This window comes from Hyla sarda, chromosome 7 (assembly GCF_029499605.1).
Source record: "Hyla sarda isolate aHylSar1 chromosome 7, aHylSar1.hap1, whole genome shotgun sequence".
Classification (NCBI taxonomy): domain Eukaryota; kingdom Metazoa; phylum Chordata; class Amphibia; order Anura; family Hylidae; genus Hyla; species Hyla sarda.
The window spans coordinates 178,314,544-178,329,988 of NC_079195.1; the positions used below are offsets into that span (position 1 = coordinate 178,314,544).

Consider the following 15,445-nt stretch of genomic DNA (forward strand, 5'->3'; position numbering starts at 1 on the left):
ACCATGTTCCCATAGACTTACATTGAGCACAATAATATTAAAGGGGTTATCGACCATAAGGAGAATTTAATATGTACCGGACAGACAGTAATGGATATGCTTAGAAAGGATCTGTGCTTGTCTTTGGGCTAAATGTTGTGAGATTACCATAATGCTGTGGCTATCTTTTTGTGAACTGGGTATTTCCTGTTGAAGTTTGTACTCTCAAATTTCAAATCCCATAGTTCATTAATTGTAAGTGTGAGGTCACTTTTCTCCCTCCCACACATCAGCCACCTCACTCATTGAAAAACAGATGAGTTGCATTCCATTCAAAAGACCAATGTTTTCTGTTTTTTCATTGGTGGAAAATTCTCTCTCCCACCCAGCAGTCACTCTACCCATTGAAGCAGGACAGACTCTCTTTGCACACCTGACTAGTGATGTCATGTCTCGGCCACACTGCAACCTAGGAAAACTCGAGACCTGAGTAATTTTTTATGCTGCTAAAAATAAATATTGGGGCGAAAATCACAGAAGAACTGCGATACCACCATCACACACAGTTATAGACACTATATTATAAACTACACTAACAGCAAAACCCCAATATAATTCCTATAACACCAGCAGAAACCTGTATGAACACTGCATAAATATTTTGATATTACTAAAATTGCTATTACATTGATCGTAAATGATGGACTTTATATGTTTTTAAAGGATTGTCTGCATATTATGACATAACATATGCCATAAAATTATAAACTGTAATTATTACCTACATATAAGTTGTAAATTATTTTATTGTAAATTATTTTATTGCCACATTGCAGTTACAAATACCATATTTTACAGCAACTGAAGCCTTAAAAAAGGAAAAGTCAACTTTAACCGTTAAAGTGAATTCTCTACAATCAAAAGTGAATCAACAGGAAAACGGTATTTATAGTCAAGAATTATTGTACCATGTTTTTCCAAAACAGTGGTTAAATAGAAGTTTTTTGCTGCAATTTTAGAAAATGGGTACATGGAGTACAGCCTTAGGCTACGTTCACAGTGATTTTTCAGCCATATTTCATGTTTAAAAATGTGTCCACAATTTTTTAACATTAATGTGCTTAAATAAATCTATGGGAACATGGCTGTCTGTGCACACAATGGCCCTCATTTACAAAGACTGGAGTGTCGGTTAGGTTTTTTTTTTCAGTGTACTCGTCTTTTTTTTCCTTGTGATTTACTAATCTGTCGCCCAATTTCCCTTTCTTTCTGTCGCAGTTTTTTTTTCTGTCGCACAAAATGTATTATGTGCGACAGAAAAAAAGTCTCTGCAAATTCTGACTACATTAACAGGGTCTGTTCCATGTTGGGGGTAGTAGTAGAGGGGCTGAGGGATTGATCGCACCAGGTCTCACTTCTGAGACCCGATCCGATCAGATGTTATTAAGCAGGGGAGCGGGCGGCATGTTCCGATCCCCTGCAATGCACAGTAAACTTTCATTTTTAAATTTCCCACCAGAAGCCCTGAATGGCCGGGACCGAGGAGCCAATCAGGCCTCCTGGCAGGGTTTTAATATAGAAGCTCTGTGGTGGGCAAAGATGTATAGAATCGCTAGGGGGGTATATATCTGGCCCCTCCAGCGTTTCTATATATCTTTCCCCCTGCTGCGCTATATCAAACTTAGTGCCCGCTGTGCTTGAATAAATGTACTGCCCCCCAGCGCTATTATATATCTATACTGACCACCGCTGCGCATATACTGACCCCCGCTGTGCATATTTATATATACACTGCCCCCCCCCAGCTGCGCATATTAATATTTATATTTTCTCCCTCCCCTTGCTGCCATTGAATGAAAACTCTATTAGCGGCGGAGCGGAAGGCTGCTGTCCGCTCACGCTGCTAAGAGTTTGTGATTCATAGCGGGCAGCAGCTGCATATCATGCTGTAGGGGTCACACATATGGATATATGTCTGACCCTCACATCATACATACATATGAATGACAAGTAAAGCAGTGCAGGGAGGCATGCGCTGCTGCTCCTAATAGCTTACTTGTCATTAATAGCGGTGAGCCGGCATTTGTATATGTATGATGTGAGGGTCAGACATATATCCATATGTATGACCCCCACAGTATGATAAGCAGCTGCTGCCCGCTATGAATGACAAACTCTTCCGCTCCGCCGCTAATAGAGTTTTCATTCATTGGCAGCCAGGGGAGGGAGAAAATATGAATATTAATATGCGCAGCTGGGGGGGGTCAGTGTATATATAAATATGCGCAGCGGGGGTCAGTATATGCGCAGTGGGGGTCAGTATAGATACATAATAGCGCTGAGGGGGCAGTACATTTATTCAAGTGCAGCGGGTACGAAGTTTGATATAGCGCAGCAGGGTGAAAGATATATAGAAACGCTGGAGGGGCCAGATATATATCCCCCCAGCGATTCTATACATCTTTGCCCACCACAGCGCTTCTATATTAAAACCCTGCCAGGAGCCCTGATTGGCTCCTCGGTCCCGGCCATTCAGGGCTTCTGGTGGGAAATTTAAAAATGAAAGTTTACTGTACATTGCAGGGGATCGGAAAATGTCGCCCGCTCCCCTGCTTAATAACATCTGAACGGATCGGATCTCAGAAGTGAGACCCAGTGCGATCAATCCCTCAGCCCCTCTACTACTACCCCCAACATGGAACAGACCCTGTTTCATGCTGGGGGTAGCAGGATTTACTCCATTTTGAGAAATTTACCGACAGCTCTGAGCTGTCGACTTTCTGTGAAGCAAAACTCACAGGTTTTCCTGTGAGTTTTCTTCACACTCGGAGTGTTTTTTCTGTTTTTGTTGGGTTCACGCCCCTTTTCGAGTTAAACACGCCCATTTTGTAGGTTAAAAAAAAATCTCGGAGTGTTTAAGAAAATGTAGGTTGTGCTCCTAAATTTAAGTCGCAGATTTGGTCGCAAGCGGGATGCGACCAAATTTTAGGCGCAATAACCGAGAAAAAGCGCTGGTTACCCTTTAGTAAATGAGGGCCAATATGTAATATGTTACATATTTTTATATATTGTGTGCACAGACAACCATGCTCCCATAGAGCACAATAATGTTAAATCACCATAAGATGATTTTAGTACGTACCTGCCAGACAGTAATGGACATGCTTAGGAAGGATCTGTGCTTGTCTTGGAGCTAAATGGCTATGTTGTGAGATTACCATAATGCTGTGGCTATCTTTTCATGAACTGGGTATTTCCTGTTGAAGCTTGTTCTCTCAAACTACAAATCCCATAGTTCCTTGTTTGTAAGTGTGAGGTCACTTTACTACCTCCTTCCCACACATCAGCCACCTCACTCATTAAAACACAGATGAGTTGCATTTAATTCAAAAGACCAGTGAATTTCTAACCAGGGTGCCCACAGCTGGTGCAATTGACTGAGGGGGCCGTCACTTCAAGACTCACATCAAGAAATGTGGGAGTCAGATCATGATTGTAACAGATGGAGGTGGAGAAGTGGATCCTCTGGACTTGTGTGGACGATGGTGTAGGCCGTACCAGGGAGCGGAGTCTAAAGTGCCGCTGGTATTCACCAGAGCCGGCCACAAAGCAGGAGGGACTTGCTGCAGCAGGCGGCACCCAGGTCGTTACCCCTAATACAACTAATCCCCACAGGCTGCCAAGGTGTGACGTGGTGCAGGAAGGATGAGACAACTCGTAGTCAGGAACGGCAGGAGGTCAGGGCTGGCGGCACTGTAGAAGGTCAGGTCACGTAGAAAGAGATCAGAAGGCAGGCGGCACAGGAGCAAGGTCAGGATACGTAGCAAAGGTCAGATACATGGCAAGGAAAGACACAAATGAACGCTTTCTCTAAGGCAATGAAGGCACAAAGATCTGGCAAGGCAATAGAGGAAGTGCTGACACTTATAATTTCACTAATTTGTAAGAACCACTTAAGGGCGTACTTGCCCTAGGAAGCGACCACGTGTGCGCCAGTAGACAGAGGGAGTAGGAGCATGGCAAGGTAAGTTACAGGCCGATGGATGCCTGCGACCGCATCCCGACATGTGGACAGCGGTTCCGGCAGCACCGGGGGACAGAACAGGGGTGGGCTCGCGATCAGCATGTCTGTCTGCAGCGTAACCCCTAACAGTACTACACCCCCCCAGGTCTCCCCATCTTTTTAAGCCGCAAAAACCTGAGAACCAGATACCGATCTAAGATGTTCTCTTCCGGCTCCCATGATCTTTCCTCAGGCCCCAAACCTTTCCAATCCACCAAGAAAAAGCATCTTCCCTTAACGGTCAGATGCACCGGAGATTTTTCAGGGAGAGCCAGTTGAGGACCAACTGCTTAAGGAGGGAGACATGGTTCGGAATGTGAAGGGAAGGTGGCAGATGGAGTTTGTAAGAAACCTGGTTAATTTGGTGCAAGACTTTGAAAGGACCAAAGAACCGTGGACCCAGTTTGTAAGAGGGTTGCTTCAGACGAACATATTTTGACCCCGGGAGAAAAAACTGGTGGTGACCTCCTTTTCTTGTCTGCCTGGGACTTCACGCGGGAGGAGGCGAGAGCTAAAGAGCGCCGAGTATCTCGCCAAATGGCTTGGAAGTCCCAAACCAGAACATCAACTGCTGGTACTCCAGAAGAGGCAGGTAGAGGAGGACGAGGAATCTCGATGGTTGTAGGAGAACTCCGCACATGATAACAGATTACCAAATGGTGAAGATAGTCCCCAAGAATTTGGTTCACCTGCTCTACCTGGCTGTTGGTTTGCGGGTGATAATCCGATGAAAAGGTCAATCTGACCTTGAGGCGAGAACAGAGGGCCCGCCAAAATTTGGAGATGAACTGAACCCCTCTGTCAGAGATGATGTGAAGCTATAGACCATGCAAGTGGAAAATATGTTGGAAGATTTGATCTGCCAATTGAGGAGCCGAGGAAAGTTCAGGCTGTGGAATAAAATTAACCATCTTAGAGAATCGATCAACGACCACCCAAATGACTGTGCAATTGGAGCAAGACAGCAGATCAGTGATGAAGTCCATGGCTATGTGGGTCCAAGGACACTTAGGGACGGGCAGAGGCTGTAAAAGACCCGCCGGCTTATTACGAGGTGTTTTGTCACTGGCACAGATAGCGCAGGAACGGACAAAGTCAGCAACATCACGCTCCAGGTACGGCCACCAGTAATGACGGGAGATGAGCAAAATAGACTTTTGTGTTCCTGGGTGCCCGGCCAGAAAAGAGGAGTGTCCCCAGCTCAACACGCTCTAAGGTGAATTGGCACAAAAGTCTTTCCTGGGGGAACTTGCTGAAAATTGACCAGAGCTGCCGAAATCAGTCGATCAGGAGACACAATATGATGAGGCATAGATTCCTGGCCCACCACATAGGAGGCTCTGGAGAGTGCATCGGCTCTGATGTTCTTGTGCGCCGGTCAAAAATGAATGAGGAAATTAAACCGGAAAAGAAAAGTGACCACCTGGCCTGCCGAAGGCTCAGACGTTGTGTGGACTGTAAATAGAGAAGATTTGTATGTTCCATTTAGATATTGACAGGATGAGCTGACCCTTCTAACAGGTGATGCCATTCTTTCAGGGCGAGCTTAATGGCCAAGAGCTCACGATCTCCGATGGTATAATTCCTCTCAGCAGGAGAAAATGTTTTCGAGAAGAATCAGCAGTTCACCATTTTGCCCTTGGAGGATTTCTGGTTTAAGACAGCTCTGACCCATACAAAAGAGGCATCCACCTTGAGGAACAAGGGCTTTTCAGGGTCAGGTCTCGTCAGGAAGGGTGCAGTGGCAAATGCTGACTTCAACCAAGAGAATGCTTCTTCCGCTGCAGATAGGGTTAGCACCCTTCTTGGTAAGTGCTACTATGGGAGCTACCAGGGTTGAGAAGTGCGGAACAAACTGCCTATAGTAGTTGACAAAGCCAAGGAAGCGTTGTATAGACCGCAGGCTCAAAAGTCATGGACAGTTAGGAGCCGAAGACAGCTTGTCAGGGTTCATCCGGAGACCTTGATTGGAGACAATATAGCCGAGGAACAGCAGACTGGTCTTCTAAAAGATGCATTTCTCAAACCTGGCATAGGAGGCGCTTGCTCCGAAGGCGTCGCAGGACCTGTCGCACATGAGTGCGATGAATCTCTAAGTTGGGTGAGAAGATCAAGATGTTGTCCAAGTACACCACAACGCAAGTGTAAAGGTGGTCCCGAAAGATATCGTTAACAAATTCCTGAAAAACAGCCGGGGCGTTACAAAGGCCAAAAGGCATCACAAGGTACTCGTAATACCCATCACGAGTATTAAAAGCCATCTTCGGATTCTGATGAGGTTGTATGCCCCTCGCAAGTCCAGCTTGGTAAAAATCTTGGCCCCCGTAGATGGACAAAAAGCTCTGAGATCAGCAGAAGGGGGTACCGGTTCTTGATGGTGCTAAAAAAAAAAGCTAAAGCGAGGACCCAAAGGAGGTGAAGAGCTGGACCGGCATGTTCATGCGAGGAGAGGGAGTATTCACACCTAGGGACACCTCTCCCACGTGTCCTAGGTGCATGCATTTCCCAGACGCTGAGGCCGAAGAGGGCAGTTATTGCGAAAAGGTATGAGCAGGTTCACCTTCCTGGCAGAGTTCCTCCTGCCTCTCAGCAAAACGCACAACAATGAGAGTAGCCAACAAAATCAGCTCACTCAAGGAAGATGGTCGATTTCTGCTGGATTGTCCTTTCTTGCACACAAGGCTGCATCATTCCAATCCAACTCAGAAGCAAGGGTACGGAATTGGACCATGTAGTCGCCTACAGAAGAGTCCCCTTGTCGGAGATTCAGGAGCGCGGATTCAGCCGAAGATACCCGTGCTGGCTCCTCGAAGACACTGCGGATTTCAGAAAAGAAGGCTTGCAGGTTGGATGTCACAGGATCTCCTTTGTCCTAGAGAGGAGTAGCCCAGACCAGTGCCTTGCCTGAAAGAAGGCTGACCACGAAAGCCACTGTAGCATGTTCAGAAGGAAACTGATCGGCCATGAGTTCCACGTGGATGTTGCACTGACATCCACGGATGTTGCAGTGACAAAACCTCTGCATAATTTAGGGTCCCCTTCAAACTTGGAGGGCAAAGACAAATGAAGTTTGGGACCAAGGGATACCACGGAAGGTGCGGTAACCAAAGGAATCTCAGGAGTGGGTTGGGGGGAGCAGGTATGGTGAGGAGATGTTCCATCATGGCGGACAATTGGTTCAGTTGCTTGGCCTGTTGTGCTAACTGTTGCGATTGCTGAGCCACAACTGTGGAGAGAACTGCGACACTAGGCAGAGGCACCTTGGCAGGATCCATGGCCGGATCTTACTGAAATGGCTGGAGATGTAGAAGTGGATCCTCTGGACCTGTGTGGATGATGGCGTGGGCCGTACCAGGGAGTGGAGTCTAAGGTGCAGCAGGTATTCACCAGAGCCCACTGCAAAGCGGGATGGACTTGCTGTGGCAGGCGGAACCCAGGTCACTACCCTTGATACGACTCGTCCACACAGGCTGCCGAGGTGTAACATGGCTCAGGAAAGATGTCAGGGCTGACGGCACTGTACCAAGGTCAGGTCACGTAGCAAGAGGTGAGAAGGCAGGCGGCACAGGAGCAAGGTCAGGATACGTATCAAAGGTCAGATACACAGCAAGGCAAGACAAAATTAACGCTTTCTCTAAGTCAATGATGGCACAAAGATCCGACAAGGCCATAGAGGGAGTGCTGACACTTATAATTTCACAAATTTGCAAGAACCAATTAAGGGCATACTGGCCCTTTAATTTTCTTAGAGACATCATGCGCGCCATTAGACAGAGGGAGCAGGAGTAAGGCAAGGTCAGTTACGGGCAGGCAGACGCCTGTAACCGCATCCAGACATGCGGACAGCGGCGCCGCCGACACTGGGAGACAGAACAGGGGTGCGGTCATGGCCACAGCGTAACCCCTAACAATGATGAGGACAGATAAAAAGAACGGGCCCCTAGGGTGGATCATGGGGGGCCCCAGCTGTTGGACTCCTTGTGATCAGACACTTATCCCCCTATCCTGTGCATCGGTGATAAGTTCAATTCCCCGGACTACCCCTTTTTTTTTTCTTTTTTTTTTTTAAATAACAATTTTTATTATTTTATAACACAAAGATATAATAAAGCAATGCTGCCTCTGGGGGCAAGAATAACGACAAAGCCTAATGCAGATACAGCAAGATAAAAATGCAACATTAGTATAAGTATCAACCATAGTCGTAGAGATAAAGCGTGTCTCAGTCTATACAGAGTTACTGCATATCAGAAAGTAAAATATATGTCCACCATGAAAAAGGAGGGAAAGCATTATAATCCCCAAGCAAAATAAACAAAACCAAACAAAAAGGATAACAACTGTGAACTAGTGCTCTCCAGTGTGCCAGAAGGCAAATCTGTGCAGCCGTCAGACCACAGTACAATGACAAAATATAGGCAAGACATACAGTTAGGAAACCAGGAACAAAAGAATCACAAGACAGGACAACAAACATTAATTTAATCAGGAGGAGAGAGATTCCAGTACCTCGAGTACTCCCAATGAGCCCTTTAACGCCTCCAACGAATACCATGTAGTCCATTGGTACTTGACCATCATATGCTGCCTGTCCTCTTCAGTCATGACATAATAATATATGATAATAATAATAATAGCATGCCCTTTGGTAAAAAAAAATGATTTGGCGTGCTTGTCAGGGTCCTAAAGTGTCTCCACTGATTCAAAATGTCGCAACAAACACTTCACCCCCGCTAGAATAGTTAAATGAATACCCTTGATAGCTACAGAAGAGGTGCAAGAAGACGACGGAGAACAAGGAATGTAGTGGAAAATATAATTAATGGAGTTCTAAAGCAATATCTTTGTGCCAGACCCTACTTATAAGAGCACGTATGGCGTCCCAGAAAGGAGTCATCTTTGCGCACTGCCAGGGGTAGTAGTATGAGGGTATTGTATCTCTCAGTAAGGCGCTACGCTTTATATCAGTCGGGAGTTCAGAGTATTTGGAATGGATTAGGGCATTAAGATTCCAGGGAGCTTCTAACTGTCGGTCGAGCTCTAAATCAGAAAAGTATGAACAACCCAAAACCCAGTCACTAACATATCTGAACAATGCTGCTAGATTGTACGTGCGGAGGCACAGCATCTGGAGAAAGTGCCAAAGTATTGTAGCTTATCTTATAACAGACGGACATGTTGTGTAGGTGAATCAAGAAAAATAAGCATATCTTCAGTAAAAAGTTTGAGTTCTTTGGAGCCAATTTTAATTCCGATAAAGTCAGGTGCACTTAAAAGATGACACACCAGGGGTTCCAAAGCTAAATCAAAAAGTAAAGGGGACAATGGACAGCCCTGGTGCGTCCTCTTACGCAGCGTTATCAGCGTTAATACACCAATCCTGGTGTATTAACTCTTGCAAGAGGAGCAACATAAACTGTGTCAATATAAGAACGAAAAGTTCCCTGAAATCCAAAGCTATCTAGAACATCCCCCCAGCCAAGTCCAGCTAATGTTATCAAAGGCCTTCTCAGTGTCTATGGCCAACAAGGCTGGGGGAGTCCTGGATAACGACAAATGACTCACTATGTCCTGAGCTGCAATTACCGTCCTGATGTTGGTCACTGCGGATTGTCCTTTAATAACTCCCACTTGGTGCGATCCTATTAACCTCGGCAGAATATTAGCAAATCTATCAGATAAAATTTTAGAAAGTAGCTTACAGTCTTGATTTATCAGGGATATCAGCCGATAGTATGCTACCAAGTCAGGGGGTTACAGTACCTTGATGTAAGCCTTATTACTCTAGGGAAGCATTTGTTTTGCATCAGGATATAATTGAATACCTCCACAAGTAAGGGCGAGACTTCCTCGTCAAAAATATTATAAAAATCTGTGCCAAACCCATCAGGGCCAGGCACCTTTCCTTTCTCAAGTTCCCGGATGAGCCCTTGATGTCCTCCAGACTAATCGGGGTGTTAAACGAGCCCAACTCATCAGGGGTAATATTAGGCAACCGCAAAGAGGTAAGAAAGGAGAGGCCCCCCTCGCGATCTAACAAATCTCCTGCATATAAGCATTGGTAGAAATCACCTAATATGGAATTAAAGAGTTTAGGGTGTGTATGCAGTATGCCAGAGTCATCCTGTAAACGTCCAATATCAGTGACCGGTCTCTACCCTCTAGCCAGATTTGCTAGCATTCTTCCCTCTTTGTTGCCGTATTTGTAAAACATGTCAGCCCTTTCATCCCTAAAGAGAGCATCCAGACGCTCCTGGAAATCAGCACTAGCCTGTTCCCAAGCTGTCTTGTTATTGTTTGTAGGGGAGGTAAGGTAAGCTGTATATGAGGTCCTGAGAGTCTGGGTGGCATGGTGAAAGTGAGATTTGACCTCCCTTTTTTGTGTGCAACATAAGCCATGATTTTTCCCCTCAGCACCGCCTTAGCAGTGTCCTAAAAGAGGCACGGATTATCAGTGTGTTGGGCATTTGTACTCCATCCACCAGTCCTTCAAATGAGCCTGAAAAGCCGTATAAGTGGCAAGTGCAGAGGGGAAACGCCACAAAATGTCCGTACCCTTAGGTGCAATGACCCTGAGGATAGAAAGTATTTGATATGCGACCAGGAGAACCATACTGGGGGGGAAAAAAGTATATTCCCTCTCATCAGGGTGCAGATATCTCCAAGTGTCCGTCAGTTGAACAACCTGCATGAGGCCTCTACTTCTACTATGCCCAGACCCAACATATCACCTTCTATCTTCCACACTGAAATGAAAAGTATTGAAATCACCTCCCACAAGTATGTCTCTCTCGGGATCTCTCTGGAGAGTGGACCGTAGGGCGCGAAAAAAAGGGCGCCTGTACATCATGAGGGGCAAATATATTATGCAAACTCAATCGACCTAGAGGAGAGTCAATAACTATATGACACAGTCTACCTTCTGTATCTGTATCCTGAGAGATAAGGGTATGATATGTTTTTCCCCCCCAAAAAAACCAAGTGGAAACTTAGCCTTAGGGATGCAGTCCAGGGGTGGCCTTTTTTTTTACCAAATTGGTGGGTTTTTCTCTGGAAGACCTTCATTGTTGTAATAACTGCTTAAACATTTATATATAATGTGTGCTGTGTAAAATTTAACCCCTTGGGGACCAAGCCCATTTTGCCCTTTTCGTTTATGCACTTTTGTTTTTTCCTCCTCCCCTTCTAAAAATCATAACACTTTCAATTTTGCACCTACAGACCCATGTAAGGGCTTGTTGTTTGCATCACCAATTGTACTTTGTAATGGCATGACTTATTTTATAACATAATCTACGGCGAAACATTTCGTAATAAAAAAGATAAATTTCATTAGATACAATTTTTTCCATCACTGCAGTATCTTTTTTATAATTTTTTTTTTAATGGTACCCTATGAATATTTTTATTAATAAAAAGGTATCTCCATCACTTTTTTGGATCTCTAAAGTCCAAAAAAGAATAAAAACCGCCTGCAAAAACACAAAATTCAAAACCAACATGGCGTTTTTCTTGGCGTTTTTGCTCTCCCATAGACTTCTATGAGAGGAAAATGCGATTTCAGGGCATAAAACGCCAAACTAGGTTTTTGTAGGGCGTTTTGAAAATCCAGCCTCTGAGCCTGAAATTGCTGAAAAACGCCAAAAGGATTTAAAAAAGCCAAACTGAAAAACGCCAAGTGAATCGGGCATTTTGCAGTTTACTATTGACTTGCAGCTAATATCTGGACGCAGCGTTTTTTGCAGAAAAAATGCAGTGCGGGAAAATTGGCGTTTTTTACTGCGTTTTTGCAGAAGAAACTTCAGTGGAATTCCAGCCTTAAAGCGACGGGTACACTTTAAAGGGATTTCTCCACTAAGCAAATTTGGTAAAAATGAGATGTGACCATTAGAGATGAGCGAACTTACAGTAAATTCGATTCGTCACAAACTTCTCGGCTCGGCAGTTGATGACTTATCCTGCATAAATTAGTTCAGCTTTCAGGTGCTCCGTTGGGCTGGAAAAGGTGGATACAGTCGTAGGAGACTCTTTCCTAGGACTGTATCCACCTTTTCCAGCCCACCGGAGCACCTGAAAGCTGAACTAATTTATGCAGAATAAGTCATCAACTTCCAAGCCGAGAAGTTCGTGACGAATTGAATTTACTGTAAGTTCGCTCATCTCTAGTGACCCTATATATATGTATTTTTATATATATATATATATATATATATATATATATATATATAAATATATATATATATATATAATGGACAAACAAAAGGTAGCAAGCAGATACCTAGTAGACCCAATTAATCAATGGGTTTTGTCAGGCTCTGTTGTCCGTCATGCAGCAGACTGTCTGGCTATGTTTTCCGACCCTGAGCGGAATCTGCGATGATGGCCCTAAATGGAGCCTCCAGTGCAGATGTTAACATTTCCCTAAATACACCAATTTATGCCCCATCACAAAAAACTAAGGGGGAGATTTATCAAAACCCCTCCAGAGGAAAAGTTGCCTAGGTGCCCATAGCAACCAATCAGCTTGCTTCTTTCATTTTTAACAAGGCCTCTGCAAAATGAAAGAAGTGATCTCATTGGTTGCTATGGGAAACTGGGAAACTTTTCCTTTGCACAGGTTTTGATAAATCTCCCCCTAAATGTATATATAGCATCACTATACTAGAGTGAAATAATCTCTCATAACAACTCCACACCATGAGGGCATATAACTACCACAAAGACCAACAAAACTAAGAATATGACTTTTGGACGAAGGTGCACGCGAGAAATGGGGCACCAGGCCAAAATATAGGGTGTACCAGATGCCAAGTGCTAGAAAAGGCTCTGGTGCTAGTTTACACAGGCCCTTTGAAAAGTCTTGTTCAGTACATGCCACCTCAATGAGTCAGATGTATATGGCAGGTGATTTTAACCTCTTCAGGACATAGGGCGTATGGATACGCCCTGCATCCCGAGTCCTTAAGGACCAAGGGCGTATCCATACGCCCGTGGGAATTCCGGCCCCCACCGCTAGCCGGTTGGGGACCGGAGCCGGATGCCTGCTGAAATCGTTCAGCAGGCATCCCGGCATATCGCCCAGGGGGGTCATTATGTCCCCCCATGTCGGCGATCGCCGCAGATCGCTGGACAATTCAGTCCAGCGATCTGCGGCGATTCCGGGTCAATCGGGTCTCCAGTGACCCGGTGACCCGGAATTACTGGCTGTTCGGGGCCGTCAGAGCCAGAGCCTGCAGGGGTGAGGTGGCACTGGTGCCACCTCACGATCGCCCTGATTCGTCGGCCGGATTACCGGCCGACCAATCAGGGCGCCTGCTGCGGGTGTCACTCTCGCACCCGCTCCGCCCCTCTTCTGGAGGACGTGAGCGGGTGCGGGACGTGCACCCCGGGTGCTGGGGACCCCGATCCCTGGCGCCCCTGTTGGGATCGGGGCCCCAGGAGCAGCTGCGGCGGCGGAGACGACGAGGGACTGACCTGTGCGGCGAGGATCGTTGGAGGTGAGTGACAGCCTCCTGCTGTTGCTTAGCAACAGCTCCCAGCATGCAAAAAGGGCATGCTGGGAGCTGTAGTTATGCAACAGCAGGAGGCAGACCACCACAACTCCCAGCATTCCCTTATGGGCATGCTGGGACTTATGGTTTTGCAACAGCTGGAGGCACATTCTTTCTATGGAAAAGTGTACCTTCAGCTGTTGTATAACTACAACTCCCAGCTTGCACAAACAGCTAAAGTGCATGCTGGGAGTTGTAGTGGTGCATCTGCTGGTTGCATAACTACAACTCCCAGCATGCCCGTTGGCTGTCGGTGACTGCTGAGAGTTGTAGTTTTGCAACAGCTGAAGGCACACTGGTTGTGAAACTCAGAGTTTTTTTTAACCTAACTCAGTGTTTCACGACCGGTGTGCCTCCAGCTGTTGCAAACTACAACTCTCAGCAGTCACCGTACACCATGCACCGTACATGCTGGGAGTTGTAGTTTTGCAACAGCTGGAGGCACACTGGTTGTGAAACACTGAGTTAGGTCACAAACTCAGTGATACATAACCAGTGTGCCTACAGCTGTTGCAAAACTGCAACTCTCAGCATTCACCGACAGCCAACGGGCATGCTGGGAGTTGTAGTTATGCAACAGCTGGATGTCCCCCCCCAATGTGAACGTACAGGGTACACTCACATGGGCGGAGGATTACAGTAAGTATCTGGCTGCAAGTTTGAGCTGCCGCAAACTTTCTGCTGCAGCTCAAATTGCCAGCGAGAAACTACTGTGAACCCCCGCCCGTGCGACTGTACCCTAAAAACACTACACTACACTAACACAAAATAAAATAAAAAGTAAAAAAACACTACATATACACATACCCCTACACAGCCCCCCTCTCCTCCCCAATAAAAATGAAAAACGTCTGGTACGCCACTGTTTCCAGAACGGAGCCTCCAGCTGTTGCAAAACAACTCCCAGTATTGTCGGACAGCCGTTGACTGTCCAGGCATGCTGGGAGTTTTGCAACAGCTGGAGGCACCCTGTTTGGGAATCACTGGCGTAGAATACCCCTATGTCCACCCCTATGCAATCCCTAATTTAGGCCTCAAATGCGCATGGCGCTCTCACTTTGGAGCCCTGTCGTATTTCAAGGCAACAGTTTAGGGTCACATATGGGGTATCGCCGTACTCGGGAGAAATTGTGTTACAAATTTTGGGGGGTATTTTCTGCTTTTACCCTTTTTAAAAATGTAAAATTTTTGGGAAAACAAGCATTTTAGGTAAAAAAAAAATTTTTTTTTTTACATATGCAAAAGTCGTGAAACACCTGTGGGGTATAAAGGTTCACTTAACCCCTTGTTACGTTCCCCGAGGGGTCTAGTTTCCAAAATGGTATGCCATGTGGGTTTTTTTTTGCTGTCCTGGCACCATAGGGGCTTCCTAAATGCGGCATGCCCCCAGAGAAAAATTTGCGTTCAAAAAGCCAAATGTGACTCCTTCTCTTCCGAGACCTGTAGTGCGCCAGCAGAGCACTTTTCACCCCCATATGGGGTGTTTTCTGAATCGGGAGAAATTGGGCTTCAAATTTTTAGGGGTATTTTCTGCTATTACCCTTTTTAAAAATAAAAAAATTTTGGGAAAACAAGCATTTTAGGTAAGAAATTTATTTTTTTGTACATTTGCAAAAGTCGTGAAACACCTGTGGGGTATTAAGGTTCACTTTATCCCATGTTACATTCCCCGAGGGGTCTAGTTTCCAAAATGGTATGCCATGTGTTTTTTTTTGCTGTTCTGGCACCATAAGGGCTTCCTAAAGGTAACATGCCCCCCAAAAACCATTTCAGAAAAACGTACTCTCCAAAATCCCCTTGTCTCTCCTTCCCTTCTGAGCCCTCTACTGCGCCCGCCGAACACTTTACATAG

General features: G+C 45.7%; 1 protein-coding gene across 1 annotated transcript in view; it reads left to right on the top strand.

Moving 5' to 3' along the window:
• LOC130283190 (pulmonary surfactant-associated protein D-like) overlaps positions 1-15,445 on the top strand; it is a 57,282-nt gene that overhangs the window by 40,583 nt on the left and 1,254 nt on the right. The window contains exon 4 of the mRNA XM_056532394.1: positions 838-921. Coding sequence (XP_056388369.1) covers positions 838-921 — 84 coding nt within the window. The remainder of the gene's footprint in view (positions 1-837; positions 922-15,445) is intronic.